The 14605-nt window shown below is 35.8% G+C and overlaps 1 protein-coding gene across 2 annotated transcripts; it reads right to left on the bottom strand.

Annotated features, from left to right (window-relative positions):
- Positions 1-55: 55 nt before the first annotated feature.
- Positions 56-8773, bottom strand: LOC105037934 (uncharacterized). 2 transcript variants are annotated; one of them, XM_010913568.3, is made up of 5 exons: positions 8677-8773; positions 8066-8235; positions 3824-4022; positions 839-2742; positions 56-554 (listed from the first exon to the last, which is right to left on the bottom strand). In XM_010913568.3, the coding sequence occupies exons 2-5, from the start codon at positions 8174-8176 to the stop codon at positions 228-230; spliced, it is 2541 nt and encodes an 846-aa protein (XP_010911870.2). In that variant the 5' UTR covers positions 8177-8235; positions 8677-8773; the 3' UTR covers positions 56-227. The 2 variants fall into 2 exon arrangements, with proteins under 2 accessions (XP_010911870.2, XP_073106731.1); XM_073250630.1 differs by having other exon boundaries at positions 3824-4010.
- Between the last annotated feature and the right edge of the window lie 5832 nt (positions 8774-14605).

Below are 14605 nucleotides of genomic sequence, written 5' to 3'. Positions count from 1 at the left end.
TATTAACAAATTCATCACACCAGGAAATAAGAGCATAAGGTAGATGCACGAGATATATACAAAGTTGCCACTCTTTAGTTTAATCCTTCAAATTTTCCCTCTTTCTTGCTTAGGTTTTGATAACAGAAAAATCACCTGTGAACTGCCAATTTGTAAAGTTTGCAGCATAACACGTCTCTTATACATTTACCAATCAAACAGCGAGCACAGAAACTCCGTTTACATGCCTATTGGTTTTCTGTAGTGCTATTGTTTTCACTTAGGATTGAAAGCTCAGCAAAACCAGACATAGCAGAGGATGAAGAAGATTCCAGGGATCCACTCACTTCACCATTCAGCGGACTTGAACTGACAAACTTTTCTGGAGAACTGCTTGAATAAACTGTTCTTAAATTTTGCCCTCTAAGATTTAGTGAATCTCCATTTAAATCTGGATTCTCGGCTTCGAGCAAGAAATCATCTAATGATGCTAATGATTTCAACTGCCGGTTAAGAGAGGCTATTGTCTTCTGACACTCCGCTAATTTCCCAGAAGCCAGAACTCGTTCTTTCTCCTGTCAACAAAACAATTTTATCAAACAGACAATCATGAAATAGTAATGCATGAATGTGTAAACAATATCAACAGAATAGGACTGAAGTATGTGGTAATTGTGACTGCAGGATATTATGGATCTACATCTACCAATTTGCATTGTTAATATCAATTTTCCCACTTCAACCCTCTTAACTAGAGCTGAAAAAAAACTCAAGATTCCAAGCAACGTATGCAAACATGAAGATCCCAAGCAAGCAGGCCTTGATATTTGTGAAAAAAACGTATGCAGCTGAATTCTACCTGTTTGATTTTCAACTCTCCATTTGAATGTGCACGTTGATGGAGCTCAGCTTCCTGCTTCTTCCGAGATAGCTCATTTTGCAATTCCAGGCACTTGGCTGCAAGTTCTTGAGACAATGCTCTCTCCTCCTCAAATTGTTTTTCCAGTAGAGCCATCTTCTCAAGTAGCCTCTTAATTTCCAGATTTGCTGCCTCATGCTGTGCTACCAATTCCCTTCTCTTTGCCTCTCCAGCCTCTGCATTAGCTGCAAATTCAGCAGAGAGTGTCCTCTCTTTTTCAAGTCTTCCTTCTAGTAAACTAACCTTCTCATATAGCTTTCTGATTTCCAAATGTGCTGAATTTAGTTGAGACTCCAATTCCGTTTTCTTTATGTTCACAGCTTCCAAACACTGGAACTTAGCTGATATTTCTGCAGAAAATGCCCTCTCCTCCTCAATTTTCTTTTGCAATAAATCAACTTTGTCATGTATCTTTCCCTTTTCCAAATAAGCTGACTCAAGCTGCGACTCCAGTTCCTTTCTTTTTGCCTCCAAAGCCTCCATACTCTGGCAACTAGATGCAAGTTCTGAAGATGATGCCTTCTCTTCCTCCACTTTTCTTTCTAATAGACTCACCTTCTCCTGTAACTTTACATTTTCTTTATGGGCTGAATCAAGTCGAAATTCCAGTTCCTTTCTTTTCGCCTCCAGGAACTCCATATTCTGATACCTAGCTGCTAATTCTCTAGATATTGTCTTCTCTTTCTCAACCTTTGCTTCCAATGAACTCACTTGCTCACATAGATCCCCAATTTTCATATGTGCTGATTCAAGTTGACGTTCCAATTCATTTCTTTTTGCCTCCATAGTTTCTACTTCTATCTCAAGAATATGCTTTTCCCCATTAACCAAATTTAGCTGCCTTTGCAAGTCCATCAACTTATCCTCAGCTACTGTCAGCTGATTGCAAGAAATCTTAAGCTGATTTCTGGTTTCATTCAAAGACATCTCGACTTCCACTTTCTCAGTTGCCATTTTGTCAACCTTTTCCTCTAACCCAGTCATCTGCTGATGCACAGCTTCCACTTCACTTTTTGATGAGCTATCTCTTACAGCATGGTCAGTTTCGGCTTCAAGCTCAAAGCTAGAGCTTCCATGGTCAGCCTCAGGCAACGCAGCGAGTCTTTCCATCTCAAGGAAATCATCCATTATGTCAATTTCTGCAGACATGGAAAGGTTTGTTGCACTGGATTTCTCATTCCTGAACTGATTGAGCTCAGCAATTAGAGCTGAGGCCCATGAATCTGAGCAGCTTGGCTCATTATCCAGACCAAGAAACCTTTCCCCACAATCCGATTGGCTGTCTGTAAGAGACTCCACATAGGCAGAGCTAGATATAGGCTTGTGGCCATTACTTAGTGAGGATTTACATGCTACAGCCCTCAGCCTACGGCACTCAGCTTCAAGCCTAGCCACCTTCTTTATGCTCTCCAAGTGTTGTTTACTGGCTGTTTCTGCTGCTCTAGTACTCAGCTCCCTCTCTAGTGTCAGCAATTTAAGATGCTCAGCACAAGCAAGTAGTTCATCTTTGAGAGCCATGTTTTCTTGCTCAAGAGCTTCAACTTTTGCATGATGTTCATGGTAAATAGGGGCGGTAGCTTCAGCTTTAGCTTCTAGCTGGGCCTGGAGCTCAACAAGCTGGCTCTCAAGCTTAAACTTGTCAGACTCCCATTCAAGGGTTTTCTTGATGAGAGCATCATGGATTCTTTGCTCTTGCTCCACTTTGGATTGCCGGAGCTGCCTAACACATTCCTTGAGGGCACCATCAATGTGTCCAACTTTGTCTTCTAGGGCAGAGTTCTTCCGTGCTGCAGCTTCAAGCTGCTGCTTCAGTGTCGCAACTTCCTTTTCTGCCTTTTCCCAACCTAGCAAGAAAAAAAGTGTTTGACCATATACATGAAAAGAGCATAAAATGATTTATGCATGATCATTGTCCAACAAGACAGTGAATGAATGATTTATCTAGCAATTCATAATCAATTGCATGGTCGTTACCAGATCTGAGCTAGCTTATGTATTTCACCCTGAGCAAGCACCTTAATGAAACAATTATTGAGGTTCTGCATACCAGTTCAGCTTATATTTTATAGCCATATGCTTTTTCTTGTCAGTGAAACTTGGACTCTTGCATCCATTGGAAGATAATTATTTAAGGGGGAAAAAAAAACAAAGAAAAGTCTAACATGTGTTGCCAAGGATATCTTGTCATGGCCAAAAGTTGGTAATTCAGAAATTAGAATCTGATGATTTTTCAAACTTACAAAAATTTAAGTAATATGCAAGCAGAAAATTCGGCAGTTTGATGAACTTGCAGGTCAGTTGATTGGAATTTTGATGAAACTTTACTGATTAAGTGGATAGACTATGATGCTCTGACAATTAACAATAACATCTTAATATAATCAACATCCATGAAACAAATAAGCTACAGCAATGCTGCTATGGTGATTATTGTAGCACGTTAACATTTAACTCATTGGAATAACACCAAGAGGCCCTGAAAATTCAGTACATATGAATATAAAGTTTGATGATGATATGATGATAGACAACTTGAATCACAAAACCACATTAGCCCCAAGTAATCCATACCAGGAATTACTACAGAAAAGCAAATCTTGGCAGGTTGTATTAGTACAGATAGCAAGTTCCTTTTAAATAACACATCTTTGGTACTTGAATCCAATTTTAAAGAGTATAAGCATGCATTGACAATTTTACAGTAACCAGCAAGAACATGATCCTGGAGGGGGATTCAAATGAAGGAGCAAATAAGTTCTGCACTTGAGAAATGTTCCCAGTAAAATCATTCCCTGACTGCAGATTAGCCTCCCAGGAAAGCTTTGGATACTAAAGGGTGAGTCCATGCTACAAGTGTTTCAATCATATGGACTATTTCCATGTATTCACAGCAATATACGAACAAATATGAAACAGGTAGCTTACCTAAAACAGCTTCTTCTGCAACTTTAGCATGCTGCTGCACCAAATCCTCTTTAGCACTAATGTTCAAAAGAGCAGCTGATAGTTTCTCAGTCAAACTCTTAACAGTTTCATTGACTTCACCGCCAGCAGTTTTTGATGAAACCTCAGGTGATTGAGCTTGACTTGGAGAAGCATTTATTGGAGAAGCCTTGAATGCATCCTGTTCAACAATCAATACCCTCAGTTCTTACCAATACAAGTCAATCCATATTCATTTCCTTAATCTCAAATCCAGAAAGAAAGCATGAATATATAAAAGAAAGCATCTAAGAAGCAATAAAGAAAGCATGAATATATAAAAGAAAGCATCTAAGAAGCAATAAAGAAAGCATGAATATATAAAAGAAAGCATCTAAGAAGCAATACTTTTTCAACCTCCAGCAGTATATTCCTGAATATATAAATGAGGGGCAGGCCTCTAACACAATCATGCCCTCATGCCTGCCCATATATATATATATATATATATATATAGCTAGAATGAAGAAATTAATAACAGATCTCGGATTGGACCAGAGATGGGGAGAAGATAGCATGAGGCAGCAGAAAATTGCAACTTATGGCATTTTTAGTAATATAATTGGTGGCATTTTGAATAACTGTGCTCATAAAGAATATCCAAGAAAACCTTCCATGATTAAGTTATTTCGAGTTGTGCAGCCAAAATATACAAATAAACATGATATTCTTCTATAGTGTCATTCAATTTGTTACAAGAAGGGTGCGTTGCACATCCCATTCGTTATTCACAAGCATAACAGACGTGCAAGTCATGCACTAGAATGTCAAGGCAAAACAATTATTAATTGGTGGGTAACTCGCAAGGTAATTGATGTGCATAACTTGCACCTAGTACTCTACCTCTACATTTCCATACACTCTTTAGTCTCCCTGTCTCTTTCCTGCAAATGGCTATATACATCAACATTGAGTTATCATCTCCATCCATCCAAGCAATCACCTCTCCCCACCCCACAAGAGAAAAGAGAAAGAAGAAGCGGGTGCTATTGCCAACCCAATCAAAATTGGCTTGGGCTGGAAGTGCTGAGGGAATTTCTTAGTTCCATAATTTGTGAAGAACGCTGTATTATTCTCCTTTCATGCTATTATTTGCTAATATAAAGGGTATTACTTTGAATGAACTGCAATATAACATAGCATGCCATCAGCACTTTCTCCTTATCACCATCCTCTTGCTCTACATAGCTGCCCACATCCTTGTAAAGCAGATGACAAATCATCCTTCTCAAGCCAGATCAGCATAAGTTTATTACAGTGAAAATGCAAAGACAAGAATGGAGTTTCTGCACCAACACTACTATGATATCTGTTATTATGTTCATACTACTTGATGACATAGCAATGTTACCATCCCCCTCACAGACATGCTTTCTGCTTGTGAGGTGACTCACAAATCTTAAAGTTTAATACATTTACGATTAACTGAAGCAATTTTTGAAGTTAGTTTTCTCCAAAATTCTGGGGCAAGCAAAGTAAAAGTGATACCAAGGGCTAGAACCTCCACTGCATCCCCTTCCCTGTATGGAAAATACAAAAGAAAAAGAGGTTTATGCAACCACAGTTGCATTGACAAGAACAGAATTAGAAAATAAAGGATTTCTCTAGTTTTCTTACGGCCTCCAGGCCCTGCACCTTGATGTGAGAATAGTTAACTTTTCTAAACTTCCTTCCAAATTCCTTCTTGCAACTTTCTCTTAGGGGTTATTCAGTAGCCTGCAAAAGATCCTCTCGCCAGACAGATTTTTGCATGCCTTGTAGATGCACCTTCTGCATAGTAGTCTCCCAACTCATGGCATTGGCAACCACAAGTTGGCTTATTTACTGCAACTCAACTTGCAACAAGATGGTATTACAGATCAAGGGGGATGAAGGTGATCAATTGATTGGATGAAGCAAGCAAATTCCCACCAACAGTGAAAGTAACTTGTATCACACATCATTTGGGAAACTCTTGCACTTCCACTACCTCAGATACAATACTACCATTTCTTTAAAGGCAAGGTGATCTTTTTCTTCCTTGAACCTCATCATGCAACTATAGCCTGAACTCTAGGCAAACCAACTTAAAATGCTATATCTCTAATTATAATGGTACATTTTTTGAAGATGCATTACACTTCTACTTTAATTGCAAGCAACCCCGCTGCTTGCAACCAAATGCTAGCACAATAAAAGAGAACTTCTTTTTGGGGCAAACACAGCTCCATCTTTGTTTCCCACAAAAAAGGAAACCGTGACCAACCAGTGAGCACTGCTTGACAACCCTCTTCGACAATGCATACCAAATCATCTTTCTCATGCTTTCCCCCTTTTTTTATTAATTAGGTTTCTAATTATAGGTTCTGCATTGGAAGTTAATAGTACTTATATTAGTAAAATGTTTCTTATAAGAAACCCTTGTTCATGACAGCCATGAATCTCTTTTAAGATTTAGTAGCTTGAAGTTTCTACTTGGGAATCTCTTTACAATCTCATCCCTAAATCAACTTCCTGACCATTTCCTTGCCTCGATTCCTTTTGAGAGATCTGGTTCCTGGTACCTAGATCCAGCACCTGCTCATGCTTCAGGTAACTAAGTCTCAAAACTGCCATGCATTACCAATTTCACCTTACAACTCCTGCCTATCATACCACAACATGGAACTGGATACATTTTCCCCTTTTGTGCTGTCTATTTTGGCTTTCTTATTAAAAAAGAAAAAAACCAACCATAAATAGTTGGGAAAGTTTTAATGGTTATGATTATGATATGATTATTTAAACAAAATATCATCCCATGTTTCTCTTCTTTTTTCCCCCCTAAAACTATGAGTCTTTTTATTCTTAGTCTGCAATAAATTCTGGCAAATATAAGATTTAGGTAGAGGGAGTCAACATCCAAGGAAAGGTTGCATAGCAATATTTGAAAGTCATTGTCTACTATTTGACAGATTAGGACATTTGAGAGTAAAGTTTATGCTGAGAAAAATAACTCTCTTGAGCCATTTGTAGAAGTTTTTAATTTCATTCAGTTTTGTTTCCAAAGTTATGTCGAACTTTGCTTCTGCACAATTTTCACATCATTATGCTACTAAAGGCCCTGTTCTCGTTCTGCCGTGTTGGTTGAGTAGCTTTATCCAGTTTAAAGGGGAAAAAGTACCTATAAGGTGCTTTCTCAGCTGTTCTGAAACTCTTAACTATGTTTCCTTCAACCTTCTTTATTGCAGTGCCCAAACAGTTGTTTGCCAAAATAAAGCTGAATAAGTTGACTTTATTCAGGTTGTTCTAAGTTATTCTTCAAAAAAAGAGGGCCTAATTTTGGAATTGGCATATCCAAAAATTTCACGTTCTTTCATTTATAATTTATTCTTAAAAACCTAAAAATCAGCTCATTAAGTCAGCTGCTTAATTCATGTAGTAGTTTTTGATTAAATAGACTGAAGTAATTTCTTGGCTATAAGATATTCAAGTTGAGAACATTGCATGCACTTTGTATATAACATGCAATTAGGGGAAAAAAGGATCAGTTTCCCATTCTAAGAGTCTAGGTTGGTTAATAAATTTAAGAACACACAAAATTTCTCTTTCTTATCTGCAGTTCCTAGGATGTGCTGAAGAATTACTGCTACAAGCTTGAAGAATGTGATTAGCCAATCTTGGCCCGCGAAACATATAATCCCAATTCCTTCCTGAGCTGAGGCTCTATAGCAAGCCATGAAGGAATAATCTTACAAATAAAGCGCGATTTCTCTCCTCCAAAAGCTGGAGGGTACTGCCTAGCTACTAGCAATTTACAATATCAATTTTCAGAGAAATATCGTCGTAAGACACCTCCATTCACCAAAAATCCAAGCCTGGACCTCTCCTCAAGAGGAGAGGACACCAACCAGCTGATGCTAGTGATTACTGTTATACTGTCACCCAACAATGTACCGACTAAATCAAAGCTAATATCATCCATGCAGAATTAAAGAAGACAAAGTTACCAAAACCTCAAGCTTTCTTCAAATCCTCTTGTAGCGTTGCGCAATCAAAGACATATATTAAGCTAATTTCTTACAAATTGAAAAATATGTGAAGCTCATCTCATCTTCAGTTATGTACAGAGACTTTTCATATGGTAAGAAAATATTACAAAAGCAATAGACTGGAAAACAGTAAACAAAAATTACAGAGGAAACAAAGAAGTCGGCAGACTCAAACCTGATCATCGGAGTAGCGCTCGGAATGCGAAGATACCGACCCCGAGCTCTCGGTCTCACCTGGGCTCTTCTCCGACGACCTCCGCCTCCACAGCCAACTCCGGCGGTCCATCCCGAGATCCCAACCATCCAACGCTTCTCAGTGCCTAATCCTTCCTCAGATAATCACCTCTTCACAAAAAAAAAAAAAAAAAAAAAGAAAGAAATCTTAAAACCAAAAACAAATGTTCAAAAAAATCTCTAAATATGAATCATATATTTTTTAATGCACGCCTACTAATACACATTTTAAATCATAAACTCATTCAGAAAACAGAAAAAATATGTATATATATCAGGAGAGGAAATTTTTAAAAAATAATGGAAAAAAAAGGGAAAAAGAAATCCCAAATCCACCCAGAAAGAGGCGTTGAAACAGTAAAGAGAGGCAAGAGGGAGGGATAATGGAATCTCAGAAGACAAACAGAGTGGTGGAAGAGGGCTTTTGGAATCCAAGATGGATTCTTTTACTTTGTTTTCTCAGGTTATTCATCAAATATACAAATTAAATTATTATTTATTTGCTGTTTTGAAATAGAAAAAAAAAAGGAAAAAAAAAAAAAAAATCTCTACCTGTTGAGAGAAGAGAAGACGAGTGGAAGGGAAGCGAAGGAAAAGGTCGTGCTCTGGGTGTGCTTTTCAACCTTTTCTCGGCCCAAGCGACCCTGCGTCGGTTTTTAAAACCAACTTAACCCCATTCCCGCCCATAGCACGCCCAATTATTTACCACCAACTTTCCCCACTCGCGGCCCATAAGCTTAGCATTAATATTTATTAACTATTTAATCCTGATATTAGGAAACTCTTACATCATTCTTATTTTTTATTATTTATTTTAAAAATAAAATTTAATCAAAGTAAAAAATACGTTTTATGCTATTATTTTTATTTTTTAAAAATTATATTTATTATTTGTAAAAAAATGAAAGTAAAAAATTTTTATATTTAGTTTTATTATTTTCAAAAATAGTACACTCATATTTTTTACCAATACCATCAGTAGCACTTCCATGATCCATGTGATAGATTTTAGATGTGACACAATTTGATTGATTAAAGCTCCTTTTTTGCATTTATTATTATTTTGAAAAAAGAGGTTATAAGTTTCAATAGCTTGATAGTACTTCCAGGATCCATGTGATAGATTTTAGAAGTGACTCAATTTGATTGATTAAGGCTACTGTTTTGTATTTATTATTATTTTGAAGAGTGTTGCCTTATTAATTGATTCATAAAAATAAAATAACTTGTAATCTCTTATATATGAAGTCTCTGACTACGTAATGCCGTCCAAAATTTCCTATCTCGAGTTGAAAGTAACAAGAGAGAAGTATCTACCATATGAATTCTTTTATTAGCTCAAGTAGAATTAAAATGAACTGTGAAGGATAAAAACTTGATGCTAAATCTTTTATTATACTCAAATTTTCAGATTAATCTAGCAGGGTATGCATTTAGCTTAAATGAGTCATGTGCATTGTATCTGCATGAGTCAAAATGTGGTCTCTAAATGAAGATGTCGCAAATGCGACAAATTTTTAAATTTGCTCTTTCTTCTTTGTTTTAGTAAATTGGTTTAAGATAAGGTGAGCTTGTCAATTGCATCTCAAATGAAATGTATAGCTTCCCTCTCCATCTTCTTTTTTTTTTTTTTTCCTCCACAATATTGCTATTTATCTTTTGCCATTTATATGTAACCACAATATCACTTTTGTAGTCACCTATAACAACATTATATTTTGATCATAGGTGGTCCTTCTCTAAGCTCTGTTTTCCCAGTGCTTCTCTCTCAAACAGCAATTTCCCTTCATTGGTTTTGGGCCCCATACTCAATTCAACCAGTACCTAAATATCAAGCAGGAAATCTTTGGATACTTAGCAATTGTATAAACTAAGTTTTACTTCAAACATTATAACCCAAACAAATTAAGATACATTTCAATATCTTTATTTCTAGTTGATCAACATGACAGTTTGGTGCATAGAGTTCTCCGATCTCTATTATTTTCCCAAATGACTCTGACTACCAACCTCACAACCCCCCTCAACTTAGGTCAGTCCATTGAAGTCCAAAACCTAAACTTAAAGCTTAATCTTAATTCCCACCCTAATCCTAGGTTCTAACCTCTGGTCCCAAATCTATTGCTGGCCCCCACATATCAAACAGACATCCATTGTTTATTTTCAAATGGTGGCCAGCACATATCAAAATGTAATTCTAACACCATAATGTCACTACTCATTAAGATATGGTTGTACACCTAGAAACAACCTAAGACAAGGTATTGATAATAACAACAAAATAAAATCATACACTTCTACATTTGATGGCCCATGAGATATGGAATCAGCTTATTTTATTCCTGTGAGCTTCTACTGGGATGTTTGACAGACTGGTGACAATTCCTACGCTCCTATCATAGCCGGGAACACCGGAAGCTTGGCTTGCGTGCCGGATAAGTTTGTACACCTTGAAAATATATGAATAAATAAAGTTTTGCCAAGATTTAAATAATAGTTTTTATGGCATTAAATGGCCCATAGAACAGTTTCAGAAGGATTTTTTAACCGTTATCTAGTTGCTGTTCATTATCACAGTGACATTGTTGATCAAATAAAGTACAAGTTTTAAATTTAAATATTTATATCAGTTGGTAAAATATTTTTTATTCAACCAACAGCTACGTGCATTGTAATAACATTATTTTCTGACCATTTGGCAAGTAACGGTCCTCATGATGCTCATTATTTTATACTCGTAATGTGTTGTGATATATCTGAAAAAGTCATAGCAATTGTAACCATTATAATGGTGAAAAATGATTTTGCTGAGTGTTATAATGGTGTAATGTTGTCATGGTAATCCTGGTCCTCATAGATTCGAAAGCAAAGTGGTTATGTCTTTTTTGTCATCTTTGAGAGAGTTTCTTGGTCATGTTATATTAGAATATGTGCCATGCTCTTGGCATGCAATGTTAGAGTTAGTATAAATAATAGATTCGAACACGTGTGATACACGTGCATGTTTGAAAAGTTATGATTGGTTATGGCTGTTTGTTAAAAAATATTTATAAATTAAGGCACCTTGGGGAAGATGTGAGAGGTTTGATATATATTTTTGAAGGGGCGGTTTCAAGAACATTGTAATATCTAAAGAAAAAAGAGAAAAAAATATGTTTATTTTAAAATAACATGTATTTGTAATATTATTTTTATTCATGAATCTTTCTCTAATTATAAAAGATTAGTTTTATTTGAAAAGAATTCTAATTAAAGAGAGATTATTTTCATAAAATTCTAGAACTTTTTTGTTTTTTTGCCTCCACATGTGGATTGCAAGATGGGGCTTCTTATTTATTTATTAGTTTAAGAATTTTTTTCATAAAATTTTTAAACTTATTTATTTATTTATTTGCGTCAACAAATAGATTGCGAGATAGGATTTTAGGTTTTTTTTCACACAGCTAGCTTCAAAGTCTTTCTCATTATATATTAGTAGATCGCATTGGCCTCTACCAAAAATCTTATTTATTAGCTGGCCAAAGAAGATAACTCCTAAATAGAAGCCAAAATGGGGCATGACCCATTTGTTCATGCCTCAGTGTACATACCCTACATCTTCACAAGAGAAGAAAATACTTTCACCACTCTTATTTGTGAGTTCATTTCCACACTAGATTTGCTACATTTCTATGGTGTTAACTTCTCTCAGTCTATGTAGTTGCTGCTTCTATCCCACAATAATATGAGATTGTCAACATTAGATGTGCATATTTCACATGACCAAAGGAACCATAATAGTTATCGCCTCTCGAAATTCATGTAATTCACATTGTAAAACCTTTACATGCTTGGTATATTACATTGCTGTCATTGTTGCTATTGTTTATGCATATCATTTACATTTTTCTTGAAAACTAGTAAGTAGGGCAGGTATTTGAAAACCATAGAAAATATACTAAAATTATAAATACACTTATTACAATCAATAATTTTGTACTTGAGTACTGGGTAGTCTTGAACATGTTGATGCAACTGATAATATGCATCCACTTTGCTAAATAGAACTAAACAACCCTTAAAAGAGTGATCTTTGTATCTTTAATGTTAGATCCGTTCTCTTAGTTTCAGGTTAAGGTGGAACTAGAAATTGAACATTGAATCCTATCACAAGAATACTTAGCCTCTATTGGAAATATCTTGTAATTGTTGGTATAAGCTTGATAGTCAATATGCAACAATCCAAAAAAAAACCAAAAGCCTCATTACTAATGGAAGTGCAATTACTATAATTTGTTTTAAAACTTTGCATTGCCACAAACACCTATACCTGTACATCTAAGCAGATTAGTTTGAACTAAGATACAGTTTTGATTATAAGATGAAATCAGAAGATGGTGTCCACCAGATTTGCTAATGCAAAAATCCTTTCAATGTTCAGAAGCCATGGAACAAACATAGATTTTGCATTATATTGATTGTAGGATTGCAAGCTCACATTGAACCAATATTTTGTGTGCAAACACAAGCTTTCAAGTGAAGTTAATTACTAAATTAATTGTTCTTTGACGCAATGTTTGACAATATATTAAATTCCCTAGCTAGAAAATGAACTATGCCTCGTTCATCCATCGACCGAATTCGATCCAACTCCATGCTCTTCATTACATGTGCACATGGAGAAAGCATGGGCCAACCAAGGCCAAGTTGATCTCATAAATGATTGCTTTATACCAATTGTAGGCCATAGCAATGGACATGGTATGGTTGTCATCATCAAATCCTTGCAAGGCTACTGATATCCATTGGCCTTCGATGACCTGCAAGTCACAATAGAGGCCAAGCCAACTGTACAATGGCACTCATTCCCTTTAGTCTTCCAGGTCAGAGATAAGCAATTTAATTCACTGTGGCTTCGGCATCAATATTCTTCACTTTCTTGTATCACATCAATTGAAATGGATTTTTGTGGTGGTTTGCACATCCCTTTCTCTATTGCAACCATCACTCCCCATAAAAGGTTGAGGTCTAAGCAAAACCAGGCCCTTATGACGTGTCTTGTGGACCATAAACCCTTTCTATATTTATGTCCTCATATTGGATCCACATTCTGAACTGCCTTTTGGAGTGACATGGATGTATATTTTCAGCAGTACTGTCTGAATGATATTTTGGAGAGGGAACATGCACCTTACATTGCAAAGCTGGTTATAGTGCAACAATCAAGAGGATGTTGCTTGGAACCTTGTCAAGTGTTTTATCAAGTGTTTGGCATGGGTAATTCTTTAATTGATCTTATGTAATGATTGCAGTGATCTCATGTTACATCCTTTAAACAATTGCAATTTATATGTGTAACTATTCGTAATGTCCCATTATTGACCTCCATTCTGGCAACTTGAAACATAAACAGCATTACCTAATGAACAAGAGATCTTTTGTAGGCTAGCTAACCAAAAAGGGATTTCAAAGGTTAATAGATTAATGGCTTGTACTGTCATGCCCCAAACCCGGGACATAACACGGCCATGCTACCGAGGGATGGACCCACGATAACACGAAGCCAAAATTCATCTTCTTAAATATAATAACAGGTGTATCTCAAATAAATGTAATAATAAAGTTCAATTCAAATATTTAATTAAACCAAAACTGGTTCAGAGCATCTAAATCCAGAGATAAAATAATCCAAGTCTTAAAATTCGTAATGACTACAATTCATAAACATAAACTGAATTCCTAAAGCAAAATTTCTAAACTTGCTTTGCTGATCTTCAAGCCTGGATTCTCTTTCCTTCGGTCCTAGTCTTATTTCTCTGTACATGAAAAGAAAACAAAAAGAATATGAGCTACACTAGCTCAGTAAGTAGACTTCCGCTTCTTTACCGGATCAAGTATAAGTTTTCTATGATAATGCATCATTTAGCAAATAACAATTATTGCAAAAATAAATATTTCATAGAGCATATAATAAAACAAGTCATAAGCTCATCATGCATGCATAAATCATGTATATTTCACAATTATGAATCGTAAATCATTTTCATCATGTATTCATGTCATGTTTCAAAACATTGCTCACAGACATTCGTGCTAAGGTCACTATTATACCCGTGACAGGATCATGTTTCTTAATCGACAGAGTTCTTAATTCATATGCCAACTTTATACCCGCTGGCAGGACCATGTTTCGTGTGGATGCTAGCTCCGAATGTCGACCTTCCCGAAGGAATTCATTCATAGCTATCTGAGAGTCTTTGAAATCATTTTATCTTTTTCTTAAACATACATATATATAAATAGAAAAATAATAAAATTCATGCTTCATAATCATGCTATTTTTATATGACATATTCATGAAATCAATGCTCATAATAAAACATGCTTTTTCATATCACATATGCAGATCCTTATTTTATGAAAAATTATGATTTCATCAATAGTAATTCTTTACATAAAAGCATGATCATTTAAAAAAAAATAAGGAGCATAAAATCCACTT

This window comes from Elaeis guineensis, chromosome 1 (genome assembly GCF_000442705.2).
Source record: "Elaeis guineensis isolate ETL-2024a chromosome 1, EG11, whole genome shotgun sequence".
NCBI classification, from domain to species: Eukaryota; Viridiplantae; Streptophyta; class Magnoliopsida; order Arecales; family Arecaceae; genus Elaeis; species Elaeis guineensis.
Note: the sequence above shows the minus strand (reverse complement) of the source record. Positions and strands in the feature narration are given on the sequence as shown.